The 18,244-nt window shown below is 38.8% G+C and overlaps 1 protein-coding gene across 1 annotated transcript in view; it reads right to left on the bottom strand.

The window, feature by feature from the left end:
- PHEX (phosphate regulating endopeptidase X-linked) overlaps nucleotides 1-18,244 on the bottom strand; it is a 109,568-nt gene that overhangs the window by 53,920 nt on the left and 37,404 nt on the right. Inside the window, exons 8-12 of the mRNA XM_059815667.1 lie at nucleotides 17,175-17,258; nucleotides 16,720-16,865; nucleotides 10,531-10,624; nucleotides 6,154-6,282; nucleotides 3,046-3,147 (exon numbers count right to left, since the gene is read on the bottom strand). Of these exons, the coding sequence (XP_059671650.1) occupies nucleotides 3,046-3,147; nucleotides 6,154-6,282; nucleotides 10,531-10,624; nucleotides 16,720-16,865; nucleotides 17,175-17,258 (555 nt within the window). The remainder of the gene's footprint in view (nucleotides 1-3,045; nucleotides 3,148-6,153; nucleotides 6,283-10,530; nucleotides 10,625-16,719; nucleotides 16,866-17,174; nucleotides 17,259-18,244) is intronic.

Genomic DNA, 18,244 nt, shown 5'->3' with positions numbered 1-18,244 from the left:
TCAGCAAACTTACTAATGGTGCATCCAACTCCTGCATACAGAGCATTGATAGAAATACTGAACAGAACTGGCCCTAGGATTGACCCCTGGGGAGCACCAGTGGTGACAGGTCGCCAGGCAGATGTAGCTCCATTCACGACAACCCTTTGAGCCCTGCCATTTGGCCAGTTCTTCACCCAGCACACCATGTACCTGCTCATCTCACAGTTGGACAACTTGTCCAGAAGGGTGCTGTGAGGGACAGTATCAAAAGACTTACTAAAATCCAGAAAAACTATATCCACCATCTTCCCTGTATCCAGTAGGCAGGTGACCTTATCATAGAAGGATATCAGATTAATAATGAAGCAGGTGCCATCTTTTGTTCTGGAAGTAGCAACAAGCAGAGGATGCTCACACAGGACTGAAATTTATTTCCAAGCAGAATATTCTACCCTAATAAAAAAATTCCACAGATGTTTTAGTAACCACAGAGAACTAGAACAGTTGTTTTATGTGTTATTGGGCTGAGCCCAGCAATAATTAGCTAAAATACTACCGTTTGCCTATACAGAACATCAAAGCAGAGAGTCCTTTCTGGCCTTTGTCTGAAAGAAGGTACCTTCAGCACCCCACTGCGCTCTGTCATAACACTAGTCCCTGTTTTGATAGTAGTCCAAAACAAAAAGTAAACCTGAGAAGACCCCCAGGATGATACAACTTGCTCTTCAATATACGAGCAAACTAAGCCTCTTCCTAAATTATGAAATCCACGGCACTTGCACAATCCTCACAGATGCAGGTGACACTTATTGATGAAGAAATGTCACTTTAACAGATCTATATAATGAAGTAATACTCTCTGTTTTTTTAAACAACCAAACAATCCTCACCCCAAAATTCCTGTTATCTGTGCTGCTTGATTAAAGTGTAACTACTAAAAAAGTGACAGCATAATGTGCTGGGCTCATGAGATTTAGCTGGAACAGAGTAACAGATTTTGAAGGATCTGTTGTATTATCAATCTTAGATTTCCCCAGTGAATTATCTGACCATACATGTAATGAATCTACTTCTTGAATTAAAAACATGTACATCCAAATGTCCCAGGACAAATCCAATATTTATCATTAGCAATAAATAGTATTTAATAAACACGCACAAACTCCATATCTGGAAATCTACCAAAGTGTGTCTCTCTAGACTCTTTCCTTCTAGCCAAGTAGCCATTTCTGTGAATCTGAACTTAAATTTACAGTTGTAAGTCCTACTGCCTAATTGTTGCTGCAATTTCTAAGTCATTATGTAACACTTTTGTCTTACAAGCTTGACCTTGTTCATATGTCAGTAAACTATAAAATTGTTGTTCAAGTCAGTGAGAATGGATTTAAACCATTTGCTATTTGTAGTACTATGGCTTGTAGTATTATTTTTATTGTACTGCTTGATTTTAGTTTGTCATGCATTGTTCAGCCCAGACTCACCCCATTAACTTCAGAAACTTAAATGAGATTCCTAAACTGGGAACAAAGTGCCATAAGCCTCCTAAATGTGTCAACAGAGGGAAACAAGCATCTCTACCTACAAAAGATCTAATCTACCTTCTGAAGAAAACTTTCCCTATATTGGGAAAGGGAGAGCTTTTGGGGGGGTTTATTAGTTTTCGGCAATGCTTGTATCATTTCTCTGCTGAAGGGCAGGTTGCAAACTTTGAACAAAATGGTTAAGCAGATTGGTTTTTCCCTGTAAAGGTATATAGAATTATCTCCATTAAGGAAATAATTAGAAAATCTTCCTGCTCTTGTTTTGCACCAAATTTGTCGAATACCTAAATTACAGATCGTTATATTTCTAAGGGTACTTCTAGTAAAAACCCAAGCATAACAGACAGTAGGAAGTAATAACTGCAGTCCATTTACCAGTCAGGTTAGCAGGAAATAAATGGCATCTTACTATTTTTCTCTTGGTATAGAGTTTATTGGTGCATTTATGCAGCTCTATTTCATTTGCACATCTGTGAAGAGCACTGCTGTATAAAATGTAAATGGGCTGTATATGGAATTTAAAACTTTCCAATGATAAAATGTCTCAACAGCCTTTTCATCAGAATTACCACAAAACTTCAAAGTCGATGTTTGTCTTTAAATCAAAACACCCCTATTTTTATTGAAGCACAGCGAGCAGGAACAGTTCAGCTGCACTTGCATATCAGTTTATTCAAAGAAGATATTTACTAATTCACTGATATCCCATTGCCTTAACAAATAAGGAGACAGTCCTACACATTGCCCTCCACTCTTCTTTCTTTATGCCTCTTCCAACTGCTGCTCTGGAGGCAGAGCTCTGCATTTGGACAAGGTCCCTTTCCATGCATCATATGCTGTAAATGTGGGAATAGAGCAAAAAGGGAGCTTTGAGCACCTCCTCCTGCCTTCGCCTTTACCTCCTGCATTTTATTGTCACTCTATCTGAAAGTAATCAGGATCAGTAATGCCATCCTTGATCATAACACTTTATAACTAGCATTATTCTATCAGGACATGGTTGTTCAGCTGGGATGGTCATTACACTCCTGGAACATGTCTTTCAAGGTAGGCCTCCCACCATGACATTGGAGAAGGTACAAGACCTGGTCTATTCTGGTATCCCCTTCTAGGCTGGATCCTCCATCTTCACACTAAACACCCTCGGCTGTCCCAGATGTTTTAGACATTGTTTTCTGTTTGTAGGTTGGTGTGCCCCTAACATCCCAATCAAGATGAAGACCTTGTCAAGAAAAGCCACTGTACAGGCAAATCTGAAATGAGCTCACAGTCTACATCAGCCAGAGCCAGGCAGGGAAAGATGGAGGCAAGGGAGGAAGAACAAGGTAACAAAAATAACTTCAGCAGAGAAGCAGGAGTTCAGACTGCTCAGCTTCTAGCAAGACAAATGTGCCACACGTCCCTTCACAAACGAAACGATGGGTAACTGGAACTGCAAGTACAGTCCATGACATTCTGTTCTCATTCAAGTCAAATCTTCACTGTAACAGGATTTTACCCATTCAACATTTATATTTGTTACCTTCTCATAAGCTTTTCTTTTTGTTTCAGAGTCCATCCAGTCATTTTCCTTTTCCAACATGTCAATAAAAGCCCAGCGAATTCCTTCAGTCAACTCCTCCATCTGCAAAACATTTAGCAAACCCCTCCCCAGTAAAATATGTCATGGCAGAATCATTATAAGAAAACGTTTGGTGCATGTAGGAGCAATGGATTTGGTTAGACTGTGAATTCCAAATCAGACAGTATCTGCTGTTTTTTCTTGAAGGCTGATTTCTTCTTTCTCCAGTCCTCAGACACTTCTTCTGAAAATAAGTTTCTTTCCATTTTCTTTTTCTTCAGGTGTACCACACAACCTGTTCATTGCTGACCCATTCATGTCACAATTGTGAGAATGTCTGTCTTGAAATCATAAAAAACAGTGGGACATTTGCAGTGATTTGGGGAGATTTCTGACACTTTGATCCTAGATCACTAGTCCATGCAGAAGAAGGAGCCAGTTGTAAGGCATTTGCCTTACATATAAAGCCTTTTCTGCAGAGATAGCATCTGTAGCCTTGTTTTGGGGGATCCAGCCATTGCTTGAGTCCTTTAGCACAGACCAAACCAGAGTTGAGATAGCACAAGACATGACAGTTAATCATTACATGAAGACTTATTGGATCTTTGTGTTATCAGTTATGTTACGTTTAAAAGTAATGAAAATGTCAAGTAGCAGAGATTTATATAATTTTATTCTATAGATCTAGTAGGTCTGAAATGTCATTAAAAGTGGGGACTAAACCCTGGAAAGTAACATTACCTTTAGCTAAATTGTCATGTATGTATCAGACGTATATTTTAAACTGTTCTTTATTTGTGGTGGAGCCAGACAGAACACAGCAAAGCTCCTTTGATTATTCATTTTTTCCTACCCTTTTCAAAAAACATTTTCTTGTTTTTAGAGACAATATGGGACAACTGGAACAGGTCTAGCATTAAATATGACTAAACAGTCAACATTCACAGTAAACTGCATCCCAGGGAATAGGGTAACTTAAAGGTATTGACGGCAGAGCACTGACTCAATTAACTTAGTGCACTAATGAGGTGAACTCCCTGTATTTGGAGGTTACAAGTTCAAACTCAAGCTCTGCAGCTGGGCCCTGGTGTATACTTAGGCTTTATGCACCAGCTGTAGCTGCAGGGGGCAGGGGGAGAAACCTATTCCTGCTATCAAAGTTATTACTGAAACTGCTCAGGCATAGCTGTAAGAAACACTGCAGGCACTCTGGGTTAGAAACAGTGCTATATTTAGACACAAATAATGTCTTTCTTGATAAAAGGAGAGAACTATCTAAGGTATGAAACATCAGTGACAAAACACGGGGGAAAAAGAATCTGTATTATCCATAACTCAGGATTTGCTTATCATAGATAGATATATGCCATGAGCCAGGAAAAAAATATTTGTACAAATAAGTGCTTTTCTCAAGTGCTTTCTTACTACTTAAGAAAGAGACATAGAACTGGAAACCAGTGAAATGAAAATTGTAACACCACAAATTATTAACTTGAAAAGCACACTTCTAAATGGATTGCAACAAATTTCACCTGCATCTAATTTTAATCTCCATAGGCAGTTCACTATATAAGTCTGAATCTTGTAATCTACACTATAAATTTTATATGTATTTCTTGCTATGGATGCTACTGTGAATTCAGATAATTTTTCAAAGATTTGGTTTGAAAGGAATTTGCATGCTAAGAAGTATTTTAATTAGGTCACATTTCAACAGAAAATTCTAAACATTTCAGAGATTTCAAAACATTCCCTACTCTATCAGCTTCTCATAATTTTCCCTCACGAATACAAACATGAAAAAATGTTCATCCCCTCCATAAAGTGTACATTTCTTGTAGTCTTTCTCTTCCCACTTATCCTGCACAGAGCTCATACTGTTTAATATCCCAGAAATGTTTTTGCCACTAAACTCCAAATAGCACATTACAAACTTGATCAAGAATCAGGGAACTGAAAATCTAGATCTCAGAGAGGAAACTCCAGCTGAAGGTAAGTAGCAAACAAATGCAGAACCTGAGAGGGAAACACATGTCATAAAGATTTGGACAAGCCAAATCAGAGTGTTGTTCTGTCTAAAATGGAGTCCTATGTTGAGAAAACAGTCATACTAGATAAAATCCAACGGACAAACTCAGGCTACTGAGCCAGGGCTGTGCAGGACTATCACAGAGCTGTCGCTCCCAGCACAGGATGCTATTTCACGTGTTTCCAAAACGGTTGTGCCTCTCCTGCACCGAGAGTTAAGTTCAATGACAAAATTAGTTAATTTTAAACTGATTACTGTTGGAAAATCAATGGCTGAAAAAGCAGATATTGGAAAACCCTATGAGAAAAATATGAACCGAAAATAAGTCATAAATTATTGTGAAGGGTAATTCATCATTTCAATATGTTATTACGGGAAGTGGTAATGTAGCTATGTTTGAAGTTTTAAAATGAGGATGAACGTCCAGCTAAAAGCTATTCCCTGGACTCAGCAGCGTGGAAGAATACTTTCCTTCATGGTTAAGCAAAACAAAATCTAAGTCACAAATATAAACTCTCAGTATATGGCTCTTGCTTTTGGCCAGACATCAGTTATACTTTTCTTGCTTAGACTACACGTGTAGCTTTAAAAGGGTAGCCCTGAAGCAGAGAAATCTTGACTAGTCTTTAACTAGTCAGGAAAAACTTCACTATAAAGAGTTACACTAGCTATACTAAATAATTTCTCATCGATACCACCCACCCACCCACCCTCCCCCACTCCCCCCCGCTGTTCCTGCACAGCCTGGCTGTCATTATTTACACAAATTAACGCTGCTCAGCCTGCTTTTGATCTGGCTACATATTTGTCTGAAGGGCTGCATGAGGAAAGAATGGGCAGTGCCCAGATGGACAGAAAGGAGAAATTTCTTTGAATTTTTGAAGTTGTTCTGGTTTATCCTTGTCTTTTTTATTTTTAATTAAATTAAAACATTTTTAAGAATCTTGTCTCTTTTTAAACTTCAGTCTAACATCAGAGACAATTTGTGAGGAGGAAGCCACTAACCAGAACTTTCTAGACAGAGATCTCAAAGGACTCACCATCTCTTTCTTGTCTTCTTGAAAATGAGCGTTCACAAACATCTTGCCCACAACGTAAGGGAGCGCGCTTTCGACAAGGTCCACACATTTATCCCACTGGGGCAGCAAAGTTGTGGTTCCATGGATCACCTGTTGGCAGGTGCATGTAGTATGTCATAATATCATACTGTTTAAGAAGAACATCATCCACATACATACAGTATAGTCTAAAGCATATTTGTCAAAGAGCTACCAAAAGGAAACAATAACAATACTTTACAGTTATTTCTATTTTCATCAAGTGCTATAACAAATCTTTTGAACCCCACAAAATAGCTGTAAGGTTTTAAACTTAGAAACAGTACAATGGTAATGACTTAGAGAGGCTAGGCTTAGAGGGTTAGTTATGGGAAGACATTCCCAAGTGTCAACTTTAGGCTAACCTTGGTAGTCTCTCTGTGTTAAGTGGAGAGACACTTTCCTCTAGAAAATACCTGCTCTGAGATGTCTCCTGAAAAAGTTTCTCTCTCTCCACTGACTAGGTGAGAAGCCTAGGGAGATCATCCTCATGAAAATTATATCAGCCCTTATGAAACACGTCCTACAGAGCCCTTCACTGCCATGAACTTATCTGTGCTAACTAATAATGTCTAACATTGGTAGGTACGTGTCCACACCTTTTTGCCATTTACCTGTCTAGCTACTCTTACCACAGCCTGTGTAAAACAAATAGTTGTTTTCAGTCCCTTTCCCAAACAGAGTATTTTCAGGAGAAAACAGGTCTGAATCATCAAGAAGACTGAATACATGTTTGTCTCCAAAAACTCTTGCTCCATGTTGTGGTAGAAAGATGTTGGTAGAACAGCTTGCGTATTTTACTAAAGGAATGGTGGTTACACACTTCCATGCTCTGATGATGTCCCTGCACCACCATACATGAGTTTCAAAAGACAAAGAGTCAAAAATGGTCAACACACCAATGAACAAGGCAAAATAGAGCTCAAGCACGTTGCTGCCTTGGTTTCTGTTTCTCACAGGAAGAAAGTTACCATGTACACTTACCCAGTTAACATTGTATTTTCTCGTCAAGGTACAAGTTAATTTTAAAAAAAAGTACACACAAAAAAATACGAGATGGGTTTGTGTAAGCAATAGCAGTGCTGATTTAAGAAACTTCTGCTATTTTCAAGGTTTAAAGAGTTCCCCTTCCACTTAAGGAACTTCTTAAGCTTTTCCACAGAGAACAAGCAAAATCCCAGTCCACTAGTTAACACCTGTCAGTTGTGTAAAAGCAGAGTACAGTCAACACCAGACCAGGTCAGGTGGGACAGGATTTTGGCCTCTCACAGATTATACAAGCCTCTTAAGCACTGATCTAGCAATTTCTGAGCCTCTTCTTTTCCCCAGTCTTCTCTTTCTTTGAGCCCAAGATTAAACTTCTAGCAAAACTGAAGGGTTTGGATTTGTTGTTTTCCAATAGGAAAAGATTTAATTGGAAAATTCCAGAGTAGCTTAACCCTCAGCTATTGAAGGTCAGATATTTTGGTAGTTCAAAGATTGATTTTCTCCATCATATTGTCTGTAATTAAGCTTAATCAATGACTCATACTTAAATACACCAGTGAATTGCATTTTCAAATGCTTTTTATTAATACTGTATGATCACTAATAGATTTTCAATGACAGAGAGAACACTGCTTCTATAAGAAAACCACATTAGGCAAACCAATACATAATAAGGTAACAGTTTCCTAAACAGAGCCAAATGTGAAAATAAACTCCTTTTCCAAATTCTTCAACCCTCATATATAACAACAGCATTCAAAAAAAAAAAAGAAAAAAGAGAAAGAAGAAGAGAAAGAACGAGAGAAGAAAATTTCTCTCCAGGGCCCAAGAAAAGCCACAATGGAGCTTTTTCCTGACACAGAGGAAGAAAGGGAGTCATGGCATTAGTCATCAGAGCTTGAAATTCCTTCCGAAAGTTCTGACTATGCATCAGCCGCAGAAAGAGTCAGGAGACAGAACTGGCTTTTAGACTGTGACATATTATTACAACATAATCATTATCACTATTTTGAGGGAGGCTTGACTGTAAGGAGGACAGAAAGGCAGCACAGGCTGTGAGACCAATAAAAATAGAGCTGAGAGGAATAGATTGTATCTCACAGCTGGTTTATTGATATTTATGTTACAACAGCCAACTAGAACTCCATCAAAGTGGTACTCCTAATATTAATGTACCACTCTAAAACACAGTACTTCAGGTAGTAACAGTAACTATAAATAGCAGGTTTCAAGCTCTCCCAGTTAATTCAGAGCTCCAGAACACAATTAACTGATCTCTTCCCCAGGTGCCACTGCAAAACGCCACTGCAGAGGAGCTGCTGATAGTTGCTGATGTGTTAATCAAAGTACTTTCTCTAGAGTCAGCAGGTTTGTCCTATTTCTCAACCTGAAGTTTTTTGAAGTTTCATCATGTCTTTTTCCCCCTCTTTGTTTAAGCTGTAAAAGCCACCAATAGAAAATGAGAACTTGGTGGAAGAAAATGCTACGCTTATGATGGGTGAGGCTGACTGAATTAATGAATGAATAAAAGATATTCTTCACTTTAAAGGTCACTGATTTATCTCATGGTCATGTCTTTTTAGTAGTCATTCAATGTTTTCTTCATTTACCTGGCAAGAGGTTAGTGGGTCCTTTTTATGATCCCAAAGGACCTGTGTGCCTTTAGTCCTCTAGCCTCTGACTGGCCAAATCTGTTCAACAAAGCTTTTGCCTTGGACTCCATTTCTCATGCCCTTCCTGCTGACCTGTGAAGTTTGTTCCCCTGAGCTGTTTACTGCACTTAACTTTAGCTATTGACTATTAGTTATTGCTCTTTACTGCACTTAACTAAATCTCCATCTCCAGGTCCCAGGGGCAGATAATGGGAATGAGCTGCTGACTCACTGCCCTTACTGTGCTGTTCTTAAGTTTTCACAACCTCTTACATGAAACCTTGATGACATTGCTAATAAGCATTGAATCAACTTGAATTAGATTTCTCTCTAAGCTTCTGGAGAAAGTACCCAGAGAAGCGACAGCAGCTAGTTACCATATCAAAATGCACAGTATCCAAATCTTAAAGTTTCCTTCCAGGAATTTTTCTGGCAATAATATAAATCAATATAAGTCAGTATTATGCTGCAGACTGGCTAACGGCCAGCATCAATCTATTTTACCTGGCTAGCAAGAAATATCCCAGGAGGGGACACACTTACAAACTTGTTGCTGCAGTTCTGACAGCCAGTTTCTCACATTTTTTCATAAAGAAAATGGCATCTTTAACAAGACTGATTTGAATGTGATTTCAGAAGTATAAGAGACTACCTTTTCTGTGTAGTTTCCATCAAGCTCTTTGGAGTTTATTTTTAGGTATATGATCAACTCAGAACTATTCCAGTACCACTCAGGAAAGACATTATGGGTGCTTCAATTAGCCACCTGCATGCCTCACCAGGAAGGACAGAGCATGCACAACTTCTGTGCCACATCACTGGCAACATCATGACAGCCTCCTGTTGTCATGAAGTCAGCAAGCAGCTAATTTTCATCATGACAAACAAAAAGTTCACTATCTAAACTAAAGTGGTGTGGAAACAAGACGACAAAGCCCCTTTCAGTTTCGGTTTCATCCCTGGTTTGCTTAAAGATCCCTCATGCTGCCCACAGGATTATCAGGGTGGCTTTCTATTCAGGTGTCACTTAAACAAATTTGTGTGTTTTACATAAATGCTCATATTACTTAAGAGACAATTAGCACTGCTCTCATAACATGGGGCAGTGACTAACTAACATCTTCTGGGGCTTCTGTAACCCCAAGCTGGAAGGCACCTGATTGGGTTTTCTGTGGAAATGGCTGATGTATGCATGTGCTAGAGCTCATGTAACGCTGGCACTAGAGCATGAGAGAGGTTTGAGCAAACTTAGAAAAGATGAAATCTTAGACTTTTGTTTTACCAGAGCTACATTCACGCATGCGTAAACAGTAGTTTTTTTCAAAAGCTTAGATTTTAGCTAAACTTGTTTGGCCTGCAGGAATAGCACAGGTCACAGCCCTTGCATGTAACTCAAAAACTTTCCAGCTTTCAAGTTTCTGCATTAGAAGACTAAGCTTTTTAAAGGCGATGTCTCAAAAAGTCCTTAACGTAGTCTAGAAGACATTTTTCCTTAGTATCATATACAAGAATATGTATGTCTTAATTGTTTTAGAGGGAGTCTTCAACAAAAAAAGTTTACGCAAGAAATTTATCCAGCATGGAAAATGTTTCATGTTTTGCAAAGGTATAAGCAACTATAAGGGAAACCAATAGTGTCAACACTAATACCATTGTAAATGCTATAAAAACTCTAACTTACCCGAGAAAATTCCAGCCACCGATACTGAAAACGTCTACTGAGGTTAAATAACCTTGAATAAACCATCCTCCACACCAGATAATTGGCAAGAGTCCTGTTAAATCAGAGATATTTTTATCAGACACCTAAATGCATATGATGTACCAAAAAGCACTCACAGAAATATCTCTACAAATATTTCAACTGAATTTCACCTTGAAAATTAATGAATTATGATCAAATTGATAAATCCCTATTACAAAGAAGAACCTGTTGTGCTGGTTTTGGTTGGGATAGAGTTCCCTTTCTTCATAGCAGCTAGTATGGGTCTGTGTTTTGGATTTGTGCTGGAAACTGTGTTGATAAAGCAGGGATGGTTTAGTTATTGCTGAGCAGGGCTCACACAGAGTCAAGGCCTTTTCTGCTCCTCACACCACCCCACCAGTGAGTGGGCTGGGGGTGCATGGGAAGCTGGGAGGGGACACAGCCGGGACAGCTGAGCCCAACAGACTGAGGGGGTATTCCACACCATATGACATCATGCTCAGCATATAAAGCTGGGGGAAGAAGGAGGAAGGGGGGGTGTTCGGAGTTATGGCATTTGTCTTTCCAAGTAACTGCTATGCGTGATGGAGCCGGGCTTTCCTGGAGATGGCTGAACACCTGTCTGCTGATGGGAAGTAGTGAATGAATTCCTTGTTTTGCTTTGCTTCCATGTGTGGCTTTTGCTTTACCTGTTAAACTGTCTTTATCTCAACCCACAAGTTTTCTCACTTTTACTCTTCCGATTGTCTCCCCCATCCCACCTGGGGGGAGTGAGCGAGCGGCTGGGTGGTGCTTAGTTGCCGGCTGGGACTAAACCATGACAGTCCTCTTTGGCGCCCAACGTGGGGCTCGAAGGGTTCGAGAGAACGACAGGTTTGATTGGAATGTGCTAGATCAAATGCATATGTATGTAATAGGCCAATATCAGCTACAAACTAACACTGTTTAAGTATGCACGCTAGGTGGAATTATACCCTGTGCATCCGGCGCCACAATAAAGAATGCCTGCTTTCTAACATCATACAAACAATTGTTAGAGAGTTCTTTCATGACCGACTTTTCCGGTAACACATGAACCTTCATGGCAGTTATGCATCCATGACAGCCTGGGCAAAGCCTTCTCATCAGTTAAGTCTGCATGTGCTTATAGGTCAGAAATATGGTCAACTCATCTCACACAGGAAAACTTGAGGGTGCAATCTCAAGCCAACTGTCACATCAAGGGCCTGATACTCACTAGTCGTCGTGGCCAGTGGCAACTTCTACAGGGGAGTAAAGAATTGCTGTGATTTATAAATCCTGCCTTTCATACTCCTCCTGATCTCTCACAGTGGAGAAAGGCTTTCACAAAGCATTAATCTAAAGTCTTTCTCCCATTTCATTTCCTAGGCACTCAGGTCTGAATTCATCCTGTGCAACTCAGTGTAACTTTAGGCATGCCACATAACCCTGGGCATATTCACTCTTTTAGTATACAGATACATCATATAGTACAAACAAATCCCCACAATAATGGTAAAACATATCTGAAAAAAGCTTTTTATCATCAATAATGTACATTTATAACACAGTACATGTTACAAAAGCCAAACCAGCTCTGAATACATGATGAAACCATTTTGAGATAATGCTTAGGGTCATTAAAAATTCATTCCAACCTATGAACAATACCAGATTTTCCCCTTAACATGTTTTTGACAATGTGGAATTTCCTCACTCAGTGGCAACTGAAGCACCCTAAAAGTGTTCAGTTCTTGTTTGTTTTGTAAATGACCCAGACCCCACAAGCCTCGCAACTATCTGCCTCAGGTATTTCAGCAGAGCTGAGTAGCATCCATGCTCCTGCAGTAACTACTCTGTGGATCTAAAACAGTATTTATGCAAGTCCTACAGATTAAAAGGTTTAAAGATTTAATTTCAATCAAAAGTCTTAGGCAAAAAACCTCAGCTAAATAGACCACTATCATAAACCAATTATGTGTTACAATACAGTACTTAATTACTACAAAAAAATCAATTCTCCCCTCTGTGTGCTTCTTGTTCTCATCCAGCAGTGTTTGTCCTTACACTTGAGTTGGGGAACCTCTGTCAAATTGGTAGTGAATGAAAGATTGAAATTTGTAAAGGATAAGTCTCAAAAAGGTGACTTATTCAAAGACACTAATCCCGTTGATAAATGGGAATTCAAAAACTTTTATATCAGACATAAGTAATGAAGGCAGCTGTCAGTTTCGGGAAATGTCCCACAGTTAATTGAGGTTTGTTTTAATTTGGGAAGGAAAAAAAGGCTGACACATCCTAAAACTAAGCTGTCTGATGAGATTGTAACAATTCCTGATCGTAATCACACTAGAATCCACTGCTGCTTAAGATGCATAAAACAACAGCTAGGTTTTGCCTTCAAAGCCCAGAGGTATGTTTATTCACTGGGGGGTTGGGAGGCAATGGGGGGAAAGGGGCTTTGTTGTTGTTTGTTTGAGGGGCAGTGTTCTTTATTTTGCTTTTCAAAACAAAACAAAATCATATTTTTTCTGAATTTGTTTACCTACTTTGGGGATGATCATTTTACCTTTTTGGCTAACTATACAAACTTAAAATCCATTGGTCATCTTCATCTGGTGTAAAAAGTGACACTTTTTGGTTATGAAATGCCTCCAGTGCATATCTCAGGGTGATTTTCATCCCAATTTCACAAATAAGTTCACTGAGGTTCAGAGAAGTTAACCTCTTCACACAGAGTAAAATCCAACACACAAATAAAACATACAAATCCTCTCTGATCTTTCAATGAGACTAGAGCATTTGTTGTTGTAACCTTTCAGAAGAGTACAGTACATAGTCCCCTATTTTAACTTCAAAATGACTGTTACAGAAAGAAGTGTAGGCTCTTTCTTCCCCAATATGACCATTATTGTGATACACACTCCCAAAGGAAGTGGTAAAGAGCTTGTTTGCTGGGACAGTTAAAATTATACCAGTGCTTATGCATATCTACTAAGGAACTCTCTACCCTGTCTGGGAATAAATGTAAAATCATGTAAGATTCTATGCATTTGCAATATTTTAATCAACAGACATGGTGGCAATTAAAGAAGATAGATTTAATATGAGATAGATGGAGAAATTAATTGACATTTTAAGAAAAAGATCCCTTTCACAAATGTTGAGATCTGTTTGAAAGTTGCATTCATAATTGACTCATGAATTAAATTATAAGTATTGAAAAACTTCTGCCTCTATTGCTAAAGGCACAAGTTCAAGTCAAATTATTGTAACTTCTTTAATTTTTCAGAGGCAGGCTAAGACCAGAAAGGAGATCTAGAGCCCCCCATCCCTCTCTAAAGAAAATTCCTCTTATGCTGCAGGAATTACAGAGTACTCCTCTTTTAATTGTCCCATACTGCAAAGATGGGGTGAGGTAAGGCACAGGAAACCAGTTATTCATTCTGACAACCATGAGAATGATAAAGCTGCTTCCTTCAACAGCTGCAAACATCTCCAACAAGGACACAATTTACTGTATCTTATTTATGGCTCACACATAAAGCACCAGCACACAGGTAACAGGTACAAGGGGATCTTAACTGGTGCCAGCACAGTCCCATCTCCCCCCTCACATGGCACAGCTGTATTTGAGCTCTGCCATTATCTCATTTATACCACAGCTACATCTATGTTTTCAACATACACCTCTTCTTCCTGCAACAGCTACAACTTTATTAAAAATCAGTGAGTACACTAAAAAAACGAAGAAATCCCTGAAGACTTCTTATGAAGTAGGTGTGACTTCAGCACTGAACACCTGACATGACTTATGCTAGCTAGCCCAGGGCTGATGGAAACTCCTGCAAGCTAGTTACTCAGCTTCTTGGGCAGCTTGCTACAGACAGCCATGCTCCTGGGCTGGATTCACAGCAGTGGCCTGGCTTAGGAATTTCAGACAGACCTCTGAAGTACACCACTGCATGTATTTCAAGCTCCACATGGTAACTTGATTATAGGCAGCAGGGTTGTCAAGTAATTAACAGCCTTATTCTACTACATTCACTCTACAACCTGCCAATGTGCTATTTTCTAGTAATATTGCCATGTGAATGATTTCAGAATTCAAGATTGTTCAGTAGGTTCTTGGAGGGAGCAGTTTTTAATATGATGATTGTGAGTCCATATGACTTGTCACCTCCATCACCAAGAACTGCTTCTGTAGTCAGACTTAATTTTCACTCCATTCTTCCCTCCACCTGAAACAAACTTCATGGAGTACTTTGCCAGATCACTAGGGCATGAACCATCTTTTTGTGCCATTTTGAATAGTACGCATGCCAGCAGGGTACTCCTCTGGGAAAGGGACACACAAGACATTGGAATAAAAGCATAATTTAGGAATAGAAGGTTTGTAACTGAAAAGAATATGAACTCAGTGAAAGTATCTGCTTCTCCTAATGATGCTGAATGTCCTGAAATGATGAGAAGTTAATTCATGTTCTAATCACTGAAGCAAATCTAAAATTTTTTAATGCTTTACTAGGAATTTGATTGGTCTAGATATTTACTGTAACAAACAAAATTCATGTTGTTTGCATTAATTTAATCTTTAAAATATCATATGAAGAATGACAAATGAGATTACCTAAAGGAAAATATCCTTGTTAAGCTTTCAGAGTTCACCCTACAGGGAAATGTTAAGACCTCATTGTTAGGAGTTCACATTAAGATCATTTCCTAAGTTTCTCAGGCCAGATAACAAGGTTACTTCTGGAGCAAACTATGACATTTTAAATAATGAACATTATCATCTAATAGATAAACATGATCTTTGTCATCATGCAGTGACTGGATGGATTTTATGTACAAGAATCTGAAATCTGCTTGGGTTGAGTTTAGCACTCTATTTGCCTTTCTAACATTTTATGATGCAAATTTCTTAGCATAAAACTGAGCGGAAAATGCCTAAACCACTATCAGCTATAAGACATGCAGCGTGAATATACAGGAAATCGGACACTGCTTTTGCCCACCCCTCCAACCTGTGGGGATCAGGAAGCTGGTCTCCAGCTTTGCTGAAGACGGGTGTTGCCATTCTTTTTTGTCATTACTCCAGCCTCCCTCTGCCATGACACACAGGCTGGCTTAACTCCTCTTGAACATTCAGATTTTCCCTGAATAAGACCCTAATGGAAAAAGTCTCCAGGTATTTACTCTGTAGTTACAGAATATATTTGTGTGTAAGTGTATTTGTACACAGGGAATAACTAATTCACTGTTGTCTTGCTACACGTGCATCCTCTAAATCACTGCTTTATCCCCACTGGTGTAACTAACTTTATGAGATACAAAGCATGAACAGCTCAAACCATTTAGATTTTCTTCAGCAGATTAAAACTGGTGGCACACTAACGATATTTGTCTGAGTTTTATAAAGTAAGGATGTTTGATGATCTGTAGGCAGATCAATCATTTTTATTTTTCTTATTCTTTGATCTGTGTGTAATTTTTACAGGTACTATGAATTAATGTAAGCATTCTATCACTGGAGACATAGAGCAACAATATAAGAATAATGCTTCTGAATTAGTCTTTTTTTTCCCGAAATGTAAATTTAGTTGTGGCCATACTGTGCAATCAGCAAAGAATTATTTTTGGAGACAACAGCCTAACAATATTTTTTTTAAAGTTCAGAAGCACACCTCAGCAGAAAGCAAATTATTACAGAAATCACTTAGTGTCATCAATAATGATGTTTCAAAATGGGATGTCATTTTCACATGCACTTTTTCATCACACTGCCCAAAGATGTCTTGCTGCCCTGTGCAAAGAACATCTACGATGTTTAATCTGAGCTACCTGCATTTTACAACTATGTTCTACAGGTGTAAATGATTTCACAAGATACAAGACCCTATACAAGTAAGAGATGCTGAATGCATCTGAAAAGAGCAGCTTTACTGCAACCTGTGTTTTCGGTAAAAAAAGGTAGGTGTTGAAACTGCAAATTCTCCTGCTACACACAAGCTAATATCTATATCCTCATTCAGACAAAACCAAACGGACCTTTTGCCTACAGACTTGATTCCAAGAATATCTGAAGCACCTAAAAAAAACAGGAAAAGCCCAGCACTTGATGTCCCCTCATAAGTGTGGGTGAAACCATCATAGGATCCTTACTTTTTCCTTTCATTTTCTAGTATCCTGAATAAATCTTTGAAGTACTGGGGAACACGGACAATCACATTTTCTGAAGGACCTATATCACTGAGCTCAGGATAGAGTCTGGTGTCAATCACCTTCTTGATGTATCCCAGCCAGTCAAACTGCAATGACAAAGAGAAGGCTGGTTAAAGCCCGTTATGAAGAGAGATGATTTATTAAAGAAGTTACACCTTTGAGATTAATCGTTTCAAAGCTTTACTTATTAAAAATTTGGAAACTATTGCATTTTGTCATTACACGTGTTTTAAAACCTCAGTAAAGTCGTAACTGTATTTAAAAAAACAGGTATCGTAATTGAGTACACACATTCCTAATGATATTCCTTTAACATGCTGCCCTGTGCACTAAAGGCAATTTAATCATATAGGTCAGATGTTTAAAGAATAATTGTGCAATTATCCCCAACGAACCTGTGGAATCATGGCACTAAGCTCCGATATGTTCATTTTATTGTACATCACCTCACTTGTTCGATTTTCATATGGAATCATGATCTGGGGAAAAAAAACCAAAACAAAACAACATCAAAACAAGGATTATCTTGCAGGGACCTGCTCTTAGATCATTACTGTCCACCATAATCCCTGTGCAGAAATATCTCACCACCTGTTTTCCAAGCATTCATGGCATTAACTTCCCTTTCTGAGGATGGCATTTAACTAGCAGAAATGGAACACAGTTCTTTGTCAGTTCAACTCATTACTGGGGAATTTAATGAGCTGCATGTCTTCTTTGAACATATTAGACCAATTTTAGCTCTGATTATACTAAGGAGATGCATGTTGATTCATAAGAGATAAAAGCACATCTAGACCATTAATACTTATTCATCCCATCATGTCAGGTAGAAGCCAGCTCCGAACTATATGGTTTAAAAGGTCCAATCTGAGATAGGTATGCTGGAAGCACATCTCATCTCCTGGATTTGAACGTGTTCTTGCTATGGCCTGACTCCATCTGAAGGAAGAGCCAGATAGATACACACAAGTTTCTCCTCATTTTACCCCAGCACCCTGATTTCCATAGCAGGAAACCTGGCTATATAGGCCAGACATGAATTAAAGCATTCTCCAACCAGGCCTTTCATCTGGGTGACCAGAGGAGTCAGACCTCAGGATCCTCTGTAGTGTCAAAGTCCAAGGACATAGCAAAAGAAATCCTAAATACAAAGCAAGTCCTTTTATAACTGACAAGGGACATTCAGATTCCAATATGTCAGTATAGTTCATAATAGAAAAACAAAACAAGTACAGGATATAGCTCAACATTTTCTCAGTGTTCAAGAGAAACAAGAATTCCTGATGGCAATTCCAGCCCCACTCTAAGCTAAATCCTATACCACAGCCTGTACACAATGCAGTTTAAAGAGGACAGAGATCGACGCCAGACTAACAGACAGCTGGCATTTCTCCATCCAAAATTCTCCAGTAAGTGTCTGCGGTTTTACTATTGCTCAAGCCACACAGAAAAAAAAATTACT

This window comes from Gavia stellata, chromosome 1 (genome assembly GCF_030936135.1).
Source record: "Gavia stellata isolate bGavSte3 chromosome 1, bGavSte3.hap2, whole genome shotgun sequence".
NCBI lineage: Eukaryota > Metazoa > Chordata > Aves > Gaviiformes > Gaviidae > Gavia > Gavia stellata.
This window is presented reverse-complemented; position numbering and strand designations above follow the sequence as displayed.